The sequence below is a fragment of the Syzygium oleosum genome, unplaced genomic scaffold (assembly GCF_021117445.2).
Source record: "Syzygium oleosum isolate NSW1041296 unplaced genomic scaffold, Sole_v2.1 Sole_v2.22, whole genome shotgun sequence".
Lineage (NCBI taxonomy): Eukaryota > Viridiplantae > Streptophyta > Magnoliopsida > Myrtales > Myrtaceae > Syzygium > Syzygium oleosum.
This window is the reverse complement of record NW_026607506.1, coordinates 5,406,965-5,422,160: the sequence shown is the minus strand read 5'-3', so window position 1 is coordinate 5,422,160 and position 15,196 is coordinate 5,406,965. Positions and strand designations below refer to the sequence as shown.

The following is a 15,196-nucleotide window of genomic DNA, read 5'->3' as shown; positions in this document are numbered from 1 at the left end:
AAAAGTTCAAGAAACACTTGGAGAGTCGATGCAGAACTAAGATTTCATGTTCATCACTTTCAGGACTTCCAAAATGATGGGTTGCAGATTGGGGAAACACATCATGCAGAGAGAAAAAGGAGCTTAAAAGCGAGTTGTTTCTCTTTCTTCTTTTGGTAAACATCGATGATTAACTATTATTAGGCAATGCAGTTGGAAGTTTTAGAGAGGGAAAAAAGGGCACAGAAAACTCTAAGTTAAGGTTCGTTCCCAACTATTATTCAAGGATTGCTTATACATTGTCCAAGTCTCATTTAAAGCTCTCTGAGTTTTTTTTTTTAGCCTAAAAGAGAAATAGTCTCAAAATTTTGCTTAAAATCTGACATGGTATCCACTGTGAGAAAAGTTCAAGCACAAAACCTATTGACATCTCAGCAGCTCAGACTCTTGCAGCTTGTGTTGTGTCTTCCACCGAAACCCCGTTTATTTTCTGTTTGGCAAGCAGGTAGAGAAATCCCCCTCGAGTTTCCAGTTCCCGTGCAAAAAAGCACAGCCTCGACCTTGATTGCTATGACAAGCTCGGAGGATAATAAAGAATGCTAGGTCTTAGATGTCCTCTCGAGGATGAAGCAGCTGTAAAAGGAGCTTGCTGCAGCATCGAACCTTCCGCGTTATGACTTGAGGCAACCGGGTGTGCGTTGGATCGAGCAGAGAAGTCCGCAGGATAGCCGCCGTAGTACAAAGGATCCTGTGACTGGTGGGGAAAGAAGGGACTTGCTTGCCTTGGATCACAGTCGATGGTTCTCGACAATGGCATATGATCCCTAAAGATTTCAGGGTTTTTTGAGAGATCAGCCTCATTGTTTTCAGGAGCATCGTCGATTACTATTATCTCTTTGGGTAGATTGGCCGGAGAACCAGCTCTCTTGGGTTGCGTTTCGGGAAAACTCACAATTCTGACTTGATTGTGCATGGTAAAGGCGTTTGGTACATCCACCGGTTGGCACAGTTGAGTCGATGAGCTGTATCCACCATTGTAATCCCGTGCATCCGTGAAACCATTAACTAGCCTCTGCTGAGTTACAAACGCACTAGGTGGAACTTTTGCTGTCTTTGAGTTCAAAAAGCTTATAGAACTGCCCGGTGCCCCAGCGCCAAAATGCGGTTCACCCGTACCATTCAGGTCCTCACGCGTGATCTTAGAACCTTGAATAACCAGATGATCCATCAAACCATACTTTTGACTTTGACCTCCGGCACTGAGAACACCGGAATATAGCGGGAACTGCGGACTTGGATTGTTCTTCTGGGCACTAGTCGGCGACTCAAACTGCCCCAGAGGAACCGAAGCATCTTCCTCTTTGCTGACCACAACCAGGTCCTTTCCCATCAGCCTCAGAATCGGATTGGAGGCAGATGGGCTAGCAAGGTCAGAGTCACCACGACCAGGCCCATTCAATCGATCGTCAGGATAAGTAACTGGATCTCTGGAGGAGTAAACGGTAGGGGATGCTGACCTCTCAGACATGGCGCTCATGCAACCAGTGGGATTGAACGTTTCAGGCCTCCCATCCATCTGAGCCGGTCCAGCATAAGGAATCCGACCTAACTGCTTTCCCATCCCTGGAACTGCCAATGGAGCCATCATTCTCCTACTCACATGAGGTGATTCTCTATAACTCAAAGCGATATTCTGAGACAGCCTTTCCTTCCTTTGGCAACAACATGGTTGATCATCAGTTGTCGAAAAAGGAGGGCCCTTTTTAATGGATCTGTTTCCGACTCTAAGTTTCTCCGCATTTTCAGCATTACTTTCCACAACCTCAGTAGAAGCCTGTGCAGTAGCAGGTACATCTTTGACCGAAGGCTCATTACAAGTGCCCAAGAAACCCGACCAAGAATTATTTTGATGCTCATGTGGTGCTACCCGTTCTGAACAGTCCACATCTACCCTATTTTCTACAGAGTTTGAAATGGTGGATGTTGCAGAAACGGGAGAATCTGATGAATCCCCATCAACTAAATCCTGCTGATCTTGAGAAGAATGAACCTGGCTGGTAGTTAACGATGAGTTCCCTTGAAAGTCTTCCGAGCCCATAGCTCCTGGACTAGGAAGAAACGAACCTGGCGGTCCTGGAATGGGAATTGGATCAATCTCAGGGAAGGAGCTTGCTTGCCCATCCTCCGAATCCTCATCAGCTCTATCGTTCCCATTTTGCTCATTTGCACCATTACCGTCATCCTCTGCGGTAGAAAATTCTCCTCCATCTGTAAAAAGAGAAACCTTAGATGTTCCTAGGAGTCGCTGAGAGTGAGTCTTAAAGCGACTATTCATATGGTTATCATACTCAGAACTGAAGTATCTGCTCAAGCCCCAACTTGCATCCTCCATGGCCAACCCGGATGGCATGTCAGCACTATTCACATCATCGTTGACTTCATTTGGATTAGATTTTACACCATCAATTCTCTCTGGTAAACCAGCACACACTGCAAAAGAAGGCTGTATGTTCTCTCCCTCAATATCATCGAAGCAATGACTTGCTGATGGCGTACTCCTGAAAGCATTTGCTTTCTCCCTGGGTAAAGGACTTCTCCCTCCTCTTTCTTGTCCAATCACACGTTCACTAAAAGACATATCATCAAAAGATTCTTCCCCGGCAGATTGATGTTCAGCAGGATCCTGCCCTACTTCATAACGATGTTGCAATTTAGGTTGCAAGGCCACCACCTTCTCGCCCATTTCTGTAGCCAATAGCATACTTGACTTCTCAAAGTTTGAGCACTTTTCAGTCCTATTGGACTTGGAATTGATCTCAGGCGATTGGCAGAGAGAAAGCACCCTTTTTCTCAATGTGGAGAACCTCAAAGCTTTTCTTGAGAACGCACGAGAGTTCCTCGACAACCTCGCATTCATGTTGCGAGAAATGCCATAATCACTATCTGGGCTTGCATGTATTTCAAGTGTCTTGTTTCTAACAAGCGGCAACGAGCAATGTTCAGAATTGTCTTGAAGATTCATTAAGGTACTACTGTCACCAAGGGAGTTGTCCTTGCGAAACTTTCGCTTTGCTGGGGAAGGAGACCCCTCTGTAATGTCACCAGTCCTGCCACCTAACATGCTTCCCAATCTTTTTCTTCCTGGAGACTGCTCCATCTTGTCAATCATTTGAGACCCATCCAATGGCATTTCCTTCTCCTCACTCATTTGCTGGTCAGATAGACATGACGACTTCTGAAGTCCACTGTCCATTGTAAGATTATTTCCGGGGCTTGATTGACCACTTTCAACCAGTATATTCTGAGCCAGATGCAGTTGACATCTCAGAGGTGGAAAATCTCTAGTTGCTGCCTTCTTCGCTAGACCCGTTCTCTTCGAGGATGCCCATGTTCTGAGAGATCCAGAATCACCAGGTTTCATTAGCCCTTGGGATCTTGAAGTCTGTCTTTGAGATCCCACACTACCTTCTTGCAGTTTATTATGCTTCTTATGATTACCAATGACCTGTCGACAAGGATTTGCACCCATAAATGCATGCACTTAGATTTAGCATGTATATTGAATAAAAAAATTCGTAAGAGCAAGGCTAGCCGAAGCGGTTAATACGCAGAATTATCAGTTCCAAGGTCTGGGTTCAACGTTCATATTAAACCCTCCCAAAGGAATTGACGTTAAAATAAACAAGAAAGAGGAAGGAGTAAGGAAAAGGAACCATAATAATGCAAAAGAGAGAACGTTTCGCAAACTCCACATAAGATTAAAATCAATAATAGAAACAATTCTTCCTCTAGCAAATACCAGTAAGCAAGATTGAAGAATTATATTCAAGAAAAACCTGCTGTTGTCGGCGACAGTGCGTGCATGAGTGTGCTGGCATTACGTGCCAGAGAGGAGGAAGAGAGGAGGCGATAGATACAATAAAAAAGCAAGAGCGGCTAACCTGCAATTCATGTGCCTTGCGATGATGAATCTTCTTGCCCTTGGAAGAAACTTTTAGGTACTTGTGATGTTTTGACCCATGGAGCCTCCTCTTCTTTGAGAACGCCTTTCTTCCTTTGCTTCCTCTCAAAGATCTCTTCAGTCCTAAATCCTCCCGAACTTGCGAGACTAACGGAACGTCATTGAACTTGGACAAGATCCTTAGTTTAGTGCCATTGGCATCTATATACACTGCTCCGGCATCATTAGCACCATCACCATTAACCACTGATGAGGTTTTCTTTTTCCCTTCAGCAGATGGCTCGGCATCTCTAGGCAAGCATGAAACCCCGGCCCAATTTGAACCATTCCTTCTGTCAAGCTCCTCTATAGTGCATTTCGGCGCTTTTGTGTATATATCCACCATCAACTTAATCTTTCTTGGCTTAATTCTTGGCCGGATCAACTTATCAGCTGCCTGTTTAGGTGTAGACTCAATCGAGAGGCATTGATCAATGTGGGCATTTAAGGTGGTGTTGGAAGAGGATGAGAAAGTCTTGCAGACAGGGCAAACTTTGGAAGCCATCGCTTCTGATATGCTAGTACAATTTGAGGAAATATCTTCGGTTGAGCTACGCTCAGACTTTCCACCGAATTTTACTATCAAACGGCACTTCTTGCCAGACGGCTGGCTTGTGCTCACAGCTTTGCCAGAAGTAGCTTCCTTATCCTTTCGGACCGAGCTTTCCACCAAAGCGTCAGTTTCTACAACCGAGCTAGGTTGCCTACTTGTGGACACGGGCTCAATCTGTGACCCAGAAACAGCGCTTGTCGTAATTAACGGATAATCATCCTCGCCTCCAGATTTCAACGAGCTAATGTCTTTGCAGGATGGTACGGTATCGTGATTCGAATTAGAATTGACATCCGAGTCGAACGAAGGGAGATCACTGTTAGGTCTGGGACTAGGTTGTTCCCTCCTTTCCCAATTGCTTATACTTCTCTTATTGAGCGATCTGGCTTCAACCTTGCATCTCTTTGACAACTGAGTTCTCACGGTATCAGGATGCTGAAAGGGCGGCAATAGATCCTTCACACCATGCTTCAAGCAAAGCTGTAAGTTCTTGAGGGAGAAAGGCCAGTTGGTCTGAATATTTTTGCTCCTGGCTTTGAAAACATACTCTCTGCAGCAAATTAAAGAAAGGGGTCCACGTTAATACAACAGAATCCAAACATAGAGTGCCAGAATCTGAACAATCGAAAATCTTCCTTTGAGCAAATTGAAGAGAGTGAGCATCAGGCCCCAAGCTAGACTATAGTATTGTATGTCAACTCATGGAGAAATCATATGCACCATATAGAACCCATATGAACAGTGAATCAAGATACAGCCAAGAAATGCCCATATTACATCAAGAGTCGGTATCCAGCTGACTGAAGGGGAAAAAAGTCCTGTAATCTGCTCCATCGTGAAATCGGTACAAGTACAGTCTGAGAGAAGGATGGCTAAAGTGTATCACCCAGAGAAGAGCTCATGTAGAATTCCAAATGTACTAAAGTGAAGCAGAATCAACCAACCACATCCAAGGCCCAAGAGCAACGGACTGAGGATATAAAATATCAACACGATTTAAAAACACATGTATCACAAAGCTCCATCTACTGCCATCATGAGAGACGTGGATCAGTAAAACAGCCCCACAAGATCAATAAAGACCAAAAGTTTATACAAGCGGCAAAGAAAAGGCAAAAAATCTGGAACTGGGTCTGACTCAAGAAGCTCCCACATGACCTTGAGATCTATGAAAACACAAGCAGTTAGGAGCCAGCAAAAAACAGCATCAAGGTAAGACTTGTTTCATGAACAATCTTGTTCTTACAGATGAGAAGTGAAGGGAAAGAGAAAGCGTTAAAGAAGGGAACAGTTTTACCTTATAGAGAAATTGGGAGGTGGTGGGTTCTTGGACTGCAGATCTACCTCTGAGAAGGCAAGTGTGTGCGAAGTAGAAGCCCTCTCATCAAAAGAGGGGTTATTGAGGAGTGGGACTTGGCAAGGACATGGAGGATCTGGTGGAGGATTTTCAATGGATAACATCTGATGAAAAGCTTCTCCTTCCTCTAGTGCTGTTTCTCCCCCAACAGTCACAAGAATCTGCTCTTCTTCTTCCTCTTCTTCTGCTGCAACTACGTCTACTATTACTACTATCCTTGGGCCTTATCTTTAACTTTGCCTTCAGCATAACAATCGACCTCCCTTCTTCTATCTTCTCTTGTATTTACCTCTCTCTCTCTCTCTTTCTCTCTCTCTCTGTCTCTCTCTCTCTCCTCCCTTTTACTACAAAACCCCACCACAAAAGCAGACCATCTTAAACAAGCAACAACATCCCCAGAAACACAAGATCAATCAGAGAGAACCCCACAGCTACAATAATCTGCATCCACCGTCAGCCTGCAAGAGAGAGAAGAAAAGAATTAACATGAGATGATGGAGATTTGAAGAGGACCCAGAAGAGCAAGGTCGATTAGGATGTCCCAGAACATTCCAGAACGTTATTTTATGTGAAGGGTACAAGTGGATTCGACGCAACTACAGTCGATCATTGAAGCTAAAAGCCCAATTAATCGAGCGAAGATCAAGATGCGAAACGACCTAGAAGAGGAAGGCCGTGTTTTGTTAACTCACTGTGCATGAGGGAGCATTATTTCATGGCAGATGAACAAGGCAAAGAGCTCAAAATTGAAACTTTGCCGGACAAGAATCAAACAAGAGCGAAGCCTCGAGATGTTTAAGTGATTGAAAGGAGTAAGCTTTCATCAGGAAGAAGTTCCCCAAAAGAAGAAATCTCACGGGCAAAAGCAATCGTTTGGGGAGTGAAAGAGATTACACGAAAATAGAAAAACGAAGCTCCCACCATATCATCAAGAACAGCCAAAGAACGATATTGACACAGAAGAAGAGACTTTCTGAAAGATCGTGAAGAAACCCAAAAGCCCAAATTTTAACTGGGATCGCCTAACTTTGTACAGTAAGAACTGACCTGACCATGACTCGAAACCAAAACCCATCCAGTATAAACACAAGACCAAATTTTTCCTTTCCTTTTACATCTTCTTGGGGGAGAACACGAGGGACTTGAGGGTTTGCCAAGAGATTAAGACTAACGCGACCCAGACTCGAAGAGCTGATCATGAAATAACAAGTTTCGAAGACCAAGCAAAAAATGATCTCAAGATAGAGAGCAAGAAGAGAGAGAGACCCACCACAAGAAGAGAAGTAGAATAACCAAGAAGAACTAAACACAACCAGTGACTGAGTGATAGACACGGAGAGAGAGAGAGAGAGAGAGAGAGAGAGAGAGAGACTGGAGAGAGCAGATGAGATGAATCTGGAACAAACCTTTCAGCTTTTTTTTGTGTGTGAAGATCTTTTTTTGTTGGGTTTCTGAGAGAGAGAGAATGGTTTACAGAGAGAGAGAGAGAGAGATATGAGGCCTCAAAAAATAAAAAGGGGGAGGAAATTAAAAGGGGGTCCGAGTGCAAACAAAACAGTAGAGAGAGAGATGGAGAGAGAGAAACAGCACCACCCACTCACACATCAAAAGGGGCATCAGGTTCCCCCTCTTCTCTCTCTCCCTCTCCACACACCAAAAAAGCAAAGATTGTACCCAATTTTTTTCACTCCACGATTCACCTCCCATCTTGTGAATATGCGGTAATGGGGTCTTTTTATATTCAGTGTAGGAAAGAAAAAGGCAAACGAAGAGAGAGAGAGAGAGAGAATACAGAAAATCAGAATCGTGTATTCTCTCTCTCTCTCCTGTATACACCTACCCTACACCTCCTCATATTCGTGCCATTTCTTTAATCTTGATATTTTTCCTCCTCCCTCTAGCTCACACAAGAGAGAGAAAGAAGAGAAAAGAAAAGAAGGAAAGGAAAGATCTTTTTCCCCCCTCTGTCTCTTTTGCTGTTGCTTGGGGTGGAGAGGGAGAGAGAGAGAGAGAGTTCATTCATGATTGGGGTTGGGGAAAGAAATCGAAAATACCAGTTCTTGGCCCCCTTCCTTCCTTCCTTCCTTTCCTCGTTTGAATTGCCGGACATGTCCCTGCTCGTGTCCCTTGCTACACGACAAACCCCTCGCTGTCTGACAATTACCCCCACCGTGGGAAATCAAAAAAAAAAAATTTCACCTCCTTTTCTCGTATTGTTTTTACGTTTGTGTTTTCACGTTTTTTCCTTCTTTTCCCCTTTTTCATTTGCTCCCCCAATGGTCGGTCTGGGATTTGGGAGATATTTAAAAAAACGGCAGGAACGAGGAAGGATCGTGTGGAGTCAGTAGCACGAAAAGGCCTTTGCTGGTGGCAGCAGTCAGCACGGCAGGGGTCCGTCGGCATCTCCTCCTCGAGCTAGTATGTGTATACGTGTAGCAGCAGCTGTTTGCCTGTTTGGAGACTTTCCTTTTCTGCAGTTCAATCCTTGCTTCCGGTATAAATACGTCATATAGATATATCAATGGTGGTGTTAAATATGGTTTGTGTAAGAAGAAAAAGATCAATGTGTTGTCCCTGTGAAGGCTAATCCATATTGCATCCTAGTTTTCCGGGTTTTTTCTGTTGAATTTCGGTAATTTTCGAAGAGACCCGTTTACACGGCACGCGCAGTGTGTAATTTAACACGTGTTTAATCATGTCTGCTGCGACATGGATGGGAGTTAAGAAGGGTTTTTGTTCGTGGATTCGCTCGGGCCAACTAGACCCGGCGAAATAATTTAGACACGTCGAGGCATTTTTAAGCACATCTTGCATGTTTTTATAAAGGGTTTTGTATCTTAAACATACATGACGTGTCGTGTCGGGTAACTTATCTAATAATCGGGTTGTATTTCGGTCTCAGAAATAGGAGGACATGATTAATTAACACGATATAAGTTTGACAGATTCCGATTGTGTTGCGAATTGCCAGTTGTACTTCAATATGACTTTTTCCCCTGAGTTGGAGGTTGGAAATGAGCTGCCAATTTCCGTGAAATCGAAAGATGGGACTAAGTTAGTGACTAACAACTATTCGTGAGGATACAAAAGGAGTCCCACATCAGTTACAAAAAATTTCATTTTAATTACAATTACTTTATATGTAAAGAATAATCGCTCAATCGCTTAACCTGTTCTCGTAACCTACACTGGACATTGGCATGTTATGCGCTTTAGGATAATGTTACGATGCTTTTGCTAAAGGGGTTAACTCGGGCAACGACCACTGCAGCTAGGTTCGACCTGCAGTAGACGTCCGTTATCTTCACTTGGAGAAATTAGCAAGAGGGAGTCAAGTCCGAGCCCGTTAACATTTTTAGTTGGACCTACCTTCATTCAAATGTATAAGCTCGTGAATTGTGAGCCAACTAAAATATGCTAACTCTATAGACTATTCCAAATTTCCGATATGAAATTTTTTCGAACACGTGCATCCCAGTAATCTTCCTTGTGTGAGCTCCGATGTTGGGAAAAAATCCCCCTTCAATTCAAGTATCATTTGGCATCGGCTATTTCAACTTGAGTCTTCACCTTGTTGCATTTGAAGACTGCAACAGCCACAATGTGCATCTTCATCTTTGGTCTCTTTCGCTGTATAAAATCCTAATGACTGCCCTCGAGACTACTTACACCATAATGCCCACCTTATACCTTTACCCCATAGAAAATGCCAAAAAACCGCATTGGTCATGAGATTCATTCATCGGATATATACCAAACATTGGTACATATTAAAAGTGGCCCACCAATCAATCATTTTGCAGTGATACCAGGTCCGATTCGGAAAGATCATCAAGAAAGAGCTCAAGTTCAAACTCGTGAACTTATCGAGTTAGACCCACTTCACTAAAAAATTTAACCCGATGAGTTATAGACCAATTAAAATATATTAATTGCTCTCCACCACACAAAAGATGAATTATTATTTGGGAGTTCGAATTCAAGCAGATAATATGTGTGAGCATGAGCGCCTACACGCGTGTACTCGCTCACACTAGAGCGAGTTGTAGCATAATATTGTGCTTGCTCGCACTTTGCCAATAGAAGAATTATTATTTGGTCAATTCAGGTACACCTTCTCTCTCTCGACATGGAATCGTCACGTCGTAATCTTTTCGAATCATTAAACCCTAATATTTCCTTCCTTGGCATCTCCTCCATTCTCCCTCTCTTCCTTCCTCTGAGTTTCGAGTCTCCCACGTCTGAGCTCACCTCCGTTTCAAGCCGGCGAGACCTTCCAACTCGCGACCGGAGAGTTCACTGCGCTTTCAATTCCAATTACCCTTCCTATTTGATCTAACACAAGTTGCTCAGGAAAATTGGCCAAAAAGTCATAAATCTATTACACTTTTGCCATTTTATACATAAAACATTTTAATTATACCAATTGAGTCCAACTAGTCAATTTTGTCCGAAAATCGCTGACGTGGACGCTAAGCATCTTATGTGACGTTACTAGTTAGGAGTAAGCATGGTTTGGATTGAGCTGGTCCAACACCTATCCCTGATACTAACCCGCACAGTGTTGGTTCCTAATTTTTTGGACCGAGGACCAACCCTATTAAGCTTGGGACCGAGGATTGGACCGACCCTATGGGTTCGGTCCGGTTCGGTTCCAGGGTCAACCCGGGACTAACCGATTTTTTTATGTTTCATTTTTTTATTCGTTGAAAGGGCAAACGATACACTTTGAAAATACATATCCATCGACAATGCAATATTGAGTAACCAAACTATGGACCCCGGTACAAATAAAAAAAAAATCTAAGATAAGGCAACAACAAAAATCTCCACTTAATAGTATACGAACATATGAAATAAAATTAAAAAATAAAATGGTCAAAATACATAACATAAACCATGGATTATACAATTTCATATCTTGTTCATTCTCAAAAGATTGCTTCAATTTCTGAACACCTGAAAACAAAACAAACAACTTCATATCTTGTTCGTGAGGCACCGAGGCGAGCCAAGAGAGGCAAGCTGGCTCGTGAGGCGAGCGAGGAGAGGCAGATCTACCGAACAACCACAGAGAAGCAAAGGAGGGAGGGGCCTTGGATTCTTTGGAAAACAAATAAATATATTTTTATATATATAGGGTTGGTCCAATTCGGATCAACCCTAAACTCCTAGGACGGAGGACCAACCCACATAGTGCAAGGTCCAGGGGTCCCAGGATCAAAGACCAGCCCAATCCCCCTGGGAAGGTCCAGGGTCAATCCTGAACCATTGCTCACCCCTAGTACTGGTGCTAATGGAGATAATTTATATTAATATTTAATATTTTTTAAATTTATTTATTTATTATTTTTTGCCTTTCTTTCTCTTTTTTTTTTTCTACCCTTCTTCTTGCCAATAACTAGCGAGGGCGAGGAAGAAGGCAGAACAAAAAGAAAAAATAAACAATTCAAAAAATATATATCAAATCATTGTTAAATATTGTTTACATTAGCACCGACGACGCCTCGTAGGATAACCGTCCACATCAGCGATTTCTAACCAAAATTGATCGGATGTATTATATTGGCAAAACGTGAAAATGTTTATGACTCAATTGGCACAATTAAAATGTTTAAGACCGAATTGACGAAAAGTGCAATAAATTTAAAACTTTTTGGACAATTTTCCCCGAGTTGCTCCTACTAGAGTTCCAAGAACCCCACCGCCCACTTAATTTACGGGACCGAACTTTTTTACATTAATTCATAAAAACCTAAAAAGAAGAAAAGAAAGAAGTAATCGGGATGCGTACCGTTTACCAGTTCCGTCCGTGCTCAACCTCCTTGGACGCAATCCCTACTTTAAAATTATGATACGGGGCGTCGAACCGGTCATGTGAAACACATGTAGCGTAATCATACTGATTAAAATGCATATAAATACCCCTCGCCTTCGACTAGTAAGCCGTGCATGCATCTAATCATACGACATCGCACGTTAATATACTGTGCATTGCACCAATTTATTAGTCCAAGATGAAGGGTTTGCATCGTGATGAGAAGGAACAGATCGAGGACTCAAGTGTATTCTTCCAATGCCCTTAAAACAATAAATTGTCGAAAAATAAAATTTTATCAATGGTACTTGGTCCGTAGGTTAAATTAAATGTCCTAACTTTATTATTATTTTATTTCATATAATATAAGATAGGAATGTGTTGCGAGGTCCAATTGCGAAGCTGCGAACTCCCAATGGTCTTTGCATATGTCCAACTCTTTCTAGATCAACGAGCCACCTACAACTAGCATTTTCGCTTTATGCTAATTTTTTCTTTTAAAAAAAGTTCATGCTTTATTAGATTTTAAAAAGGATTAAATATTATTTAAAAATTATGGTGTCGAGAGATTCTTTTTTGTTGGACTATACAAGATGGGACGTGCGTGCTTATTATTATTATTCTCCTCTTTTTTCTGGCATTTTTCACTATAAACATATTTTATTAGGTTAATCTACGAAAAACCCTAAACCGATATATCTGTGACAAATTTACCCCAAACTACCCCAAACTAGTATACCTGTGACAAATTTACCCTCCGTCAGTTTCCGTTAAATTTTACCGTCAAATTGCTGAGTTGGATGACATGTGGCAGTTGACGAGTATACGGGTTTAGGGTCGTACCCCTCTGTTTGTTACAGATTTATCAATTTATAATTTTTCATGATATTAATCAAATTTAATGGATGATAAATTTGTCACGAGTGTACCAATTTAGGGTTTTTTGTGGTCAAAATATTAGTTTTGGTAAATTTGTCACAAGTGTACCCGTTTGGGGTTTTTCGTGATAAAAAAATTAGTTTGGGGTAAATTTATCACAAGTGTACCGATTTAGGATTTTTCGTGGTATTAACCCTATTTTATATAGAGATGGATGTAGCTCGTGGTCTTCAAAAATGCAAATATAACTGTTAACATTGAGTGACTTAAATTCATGTGAATTTCTTCGATAATCTTTAAATAAAATTTATGCTTTATTTTGACAATAAAGGATAAAAATATGATAATGATAAATCAAAACCAGCACACCCGTAAGGGTCTATTTCGTTTGGTTTAAGCAAAAAAGAAAATGACTTTGTTATCGTTCCGTGGAAAAAAGAATCATTTTGGCTTTTAAAATTCATATAGAAGTTTCAACGATATCAAACGAGCTCAAAAGTTTATTGAAGAAAGTCAAGTCTCTAGTATTAAAAAAATAAAAATTAAAGCAAAAGTCACTCGAAATAAACTTTAATATTTTTACTTAGGCTCCGTTCGTTTGGCGGAAAATATTCTCCCGGAAAATATTTTCCGGATTTTCCGGTGTTCGGGGGGGCGGAAAACGTTTTCCGTGGGAAAATATTTTCCTTCCCCCCTCACAAAATAGCCCAAGTCTACGGAAAATGACTTCCGCTTCTTCAAAAGCGGAAATCATTTTCCGTAGCTTCTTCTTCTTCTTCTTCACTAAGGTCGCCGGCCGCTGCTTGCTGCCGCCGGTCGCCGCGGCGCGCTCGCCGCCCGCCGCCGCCGCCCGCCCGGTCGCCGCGGAAAATATTTTCCGAAACTTTTTCATATTGGTCGCCGAACACCGGAAAATTATGTTCCGGGAAAACATTTTCCAGGAAAATGACTTCCGGGAAAATATTTTCCAAAAGGAGAATATTTTCCGCCAAACGAACGGAGCCTTAAAGTCGAACACCGTCAAAGAGGTAAAAAGGGAATTCCCCGTACAATTTCACGGGTTTCTACCCCCATCCCTCCCCCTATTATTATGTGTAAATACAACTTGCGAATTCGAAAGGGATTGATTTAAGGGTTAAAGCATCCAAATGCGCGACGTCTCTCACTCAAATTAATTTTAAGGCCCTATCCCGCTGATTTTTCTAATGGAGCCCTTATTCGAAACATGTTGCAAGGACGGATTTCATCACATGTACTTACGAAGATTAATTAATCAGATCAGCAGTTCAAATATCATGTACTATCTCACAATATTAAGTCAAAAACGCCATTCCGTCCCAGTTTCGGCGAAAACTCCTTTAACCGCCGTTCCGGGGGGCAACAGCGTGCGAGGAAAATTTGAAACGCTCCTCTCATTTTCTGCTTTCGAATTGCGAACAGGGCGCTTGCTTTTTAGTTATCCATCGGAGAATATTAAGATGCTCCAAAGAAAAAAGAGTGAAAATCAGCACCAGATATTCTTATTTTTTCCATCCAATTAAAGTCGTGAATCTTATCATTAATTATATTATGTCCACTAAGATTAGACAATAATCGCAAACCCGCGCTCACGAAGACTCACATACACATACACATGCACATACGTATACGTATACGTACATACATAAGTATATACATATCATATGATATTATTTTCTTATTTTTTTTTCCCAATTCTTTTAAAAGGAAAGAGAAATGCTTGCTGGTAGGCAAAATGCGAAGTGGGCAGGTGAGGGAATGATGTATGTAAGGGGGGTGCCCTTTGACTCCCGCCCTCCTCTCGGCCAATCATGCACAGCCCTAGATTTCCTCCTATACACACACCCACACCCACACACACACACATTCAATGCATCACACCACATCGTTGGCGACACGTGTCCCATCCCCGATTCCTTCTTCTTCTTCTTTTTTTATTTTATTTATTTTTGTGTGGCGGTGGTGGGCCCTTTCTTTGTTTTTAAAATTTTTATATAGATTTTTACTATTGCCAGGACGCTCCCCTAACAACGGTCATCTTTTCTTCCTTATTTTATTTCCATTTTATTTTATTCTTCCTTGCTCTTTCAATTTCTGTGGAGACACGTTTTGATGAACCCTTCCCCCTTCTCTAGACCCCCCCCCCCCCCCCCACCATTTCTGATCACTTGCTTCGCTTTTGGATCTTGTTGACACAAAATTGAAGAAATTCTGCGATTCCTTTTTTTTCGTTGCACCGTCGGTTTTATGGATCTCGATGCGGGCCCGGCCCCCCCAATCTGTGAGCTCCGCAAAATCGACGGCTCCGGTTGCACCGGATCCAAGAGAATTCGCATGTCTCCAGATAATTTTACCGAAAATTAGAAGAAAAGAAGAAGAAAGAATCCGACAAAAATTAACCGAAAGGATGTTCTCAGTCTAAGGCAATCACAAGATTTGCCAAAAAGCGCACGAGACAGAGAAAATGAAGCACGCCTTTATAGGAGAAAATATTTTCGTCTCGAGTTGGAAAAAAACCAAAAGAAAAGGGGGGGAAAAGAGGCAATAATTAAAAAGACACATGCAACCCACGAGGACCCAAAAAAGGAAAAA

At 42.0% G+C, this 15,196-nt stretch overlaps 1 protein-coding gene across 4 annotated transcripts; it reads right to left on the bottom strand.

Moving 5' to 3' along the window:
• Positions 1 to 232: 232 nt before the first annotated feature.
• LOC115669450 (uncharacterized) lies at positions 233 to 7,422 on the bottom strand. 4 transcript variants are annotated; one of them, XM_030590669.2, is made up of 4 exons: positions 7,296 to 7,422; positions 5,830 to 6,347; positions 3,921 to 5,082; positions 233 to 3,484 (listed from the first exon to the last, which is right to left on the bottom strand). In XM_030590669.2, exons 2-4 carry the CDS (start codon positions 5,991 to 5,993, stop codon positions 548 to 550), a joined length of 4,263 nt encoding a protein of 1,420 aa, XP_030446529.1. In that variant the 5' UTR covers positions 5,994 to 6,347; positions 7,296 to 7,422; the 3' UTR covers positions 233 to 547. The 4 variants fall into 4 exon arrangements, with proteins under 4 accessions (XP_030446529.1, XP_030446534.1, XP_030446523.1 ...); XM_030590674.2 differs by lacking the exon at positions 7,296 to 7,422 and adding an exon at positions 7,160 to 7,248; XM_030590663.2 differs by lacking the exon at positions 7,296 to 7,422 and adding an exon at positions 7,005 to 7,147.
• Between the last annotated feature and the right edge of the window lie 7,774 nt (positions 7,423 to 15,196).

Excerpts from the sequence above, each read along its gene's own strand:
- LOC115669450 (XM_030590669.2), bottom strand. The coding sequence starts at position 5,993 with ATGTTATCCATTGAAAATCCTCCACCAGATCCTCCATGTCCTTGCCAA. Across the intron at positions 5,083-5,829 it reads CCTCCCAATTTCTCTATAAG|AGAGTATGTTTTCAAAGCCA; the intron begins GTAAAACTGTTC and ends AATTTGCTGCAG. Across the intron at positions 3,485-3,920 it reads GCAAGGCACATGAATTGCAG|GTCATTGGTAATCATAAGAA; the intron begins GTTAGCCGCTCT and ends CCTTGTCGACAG.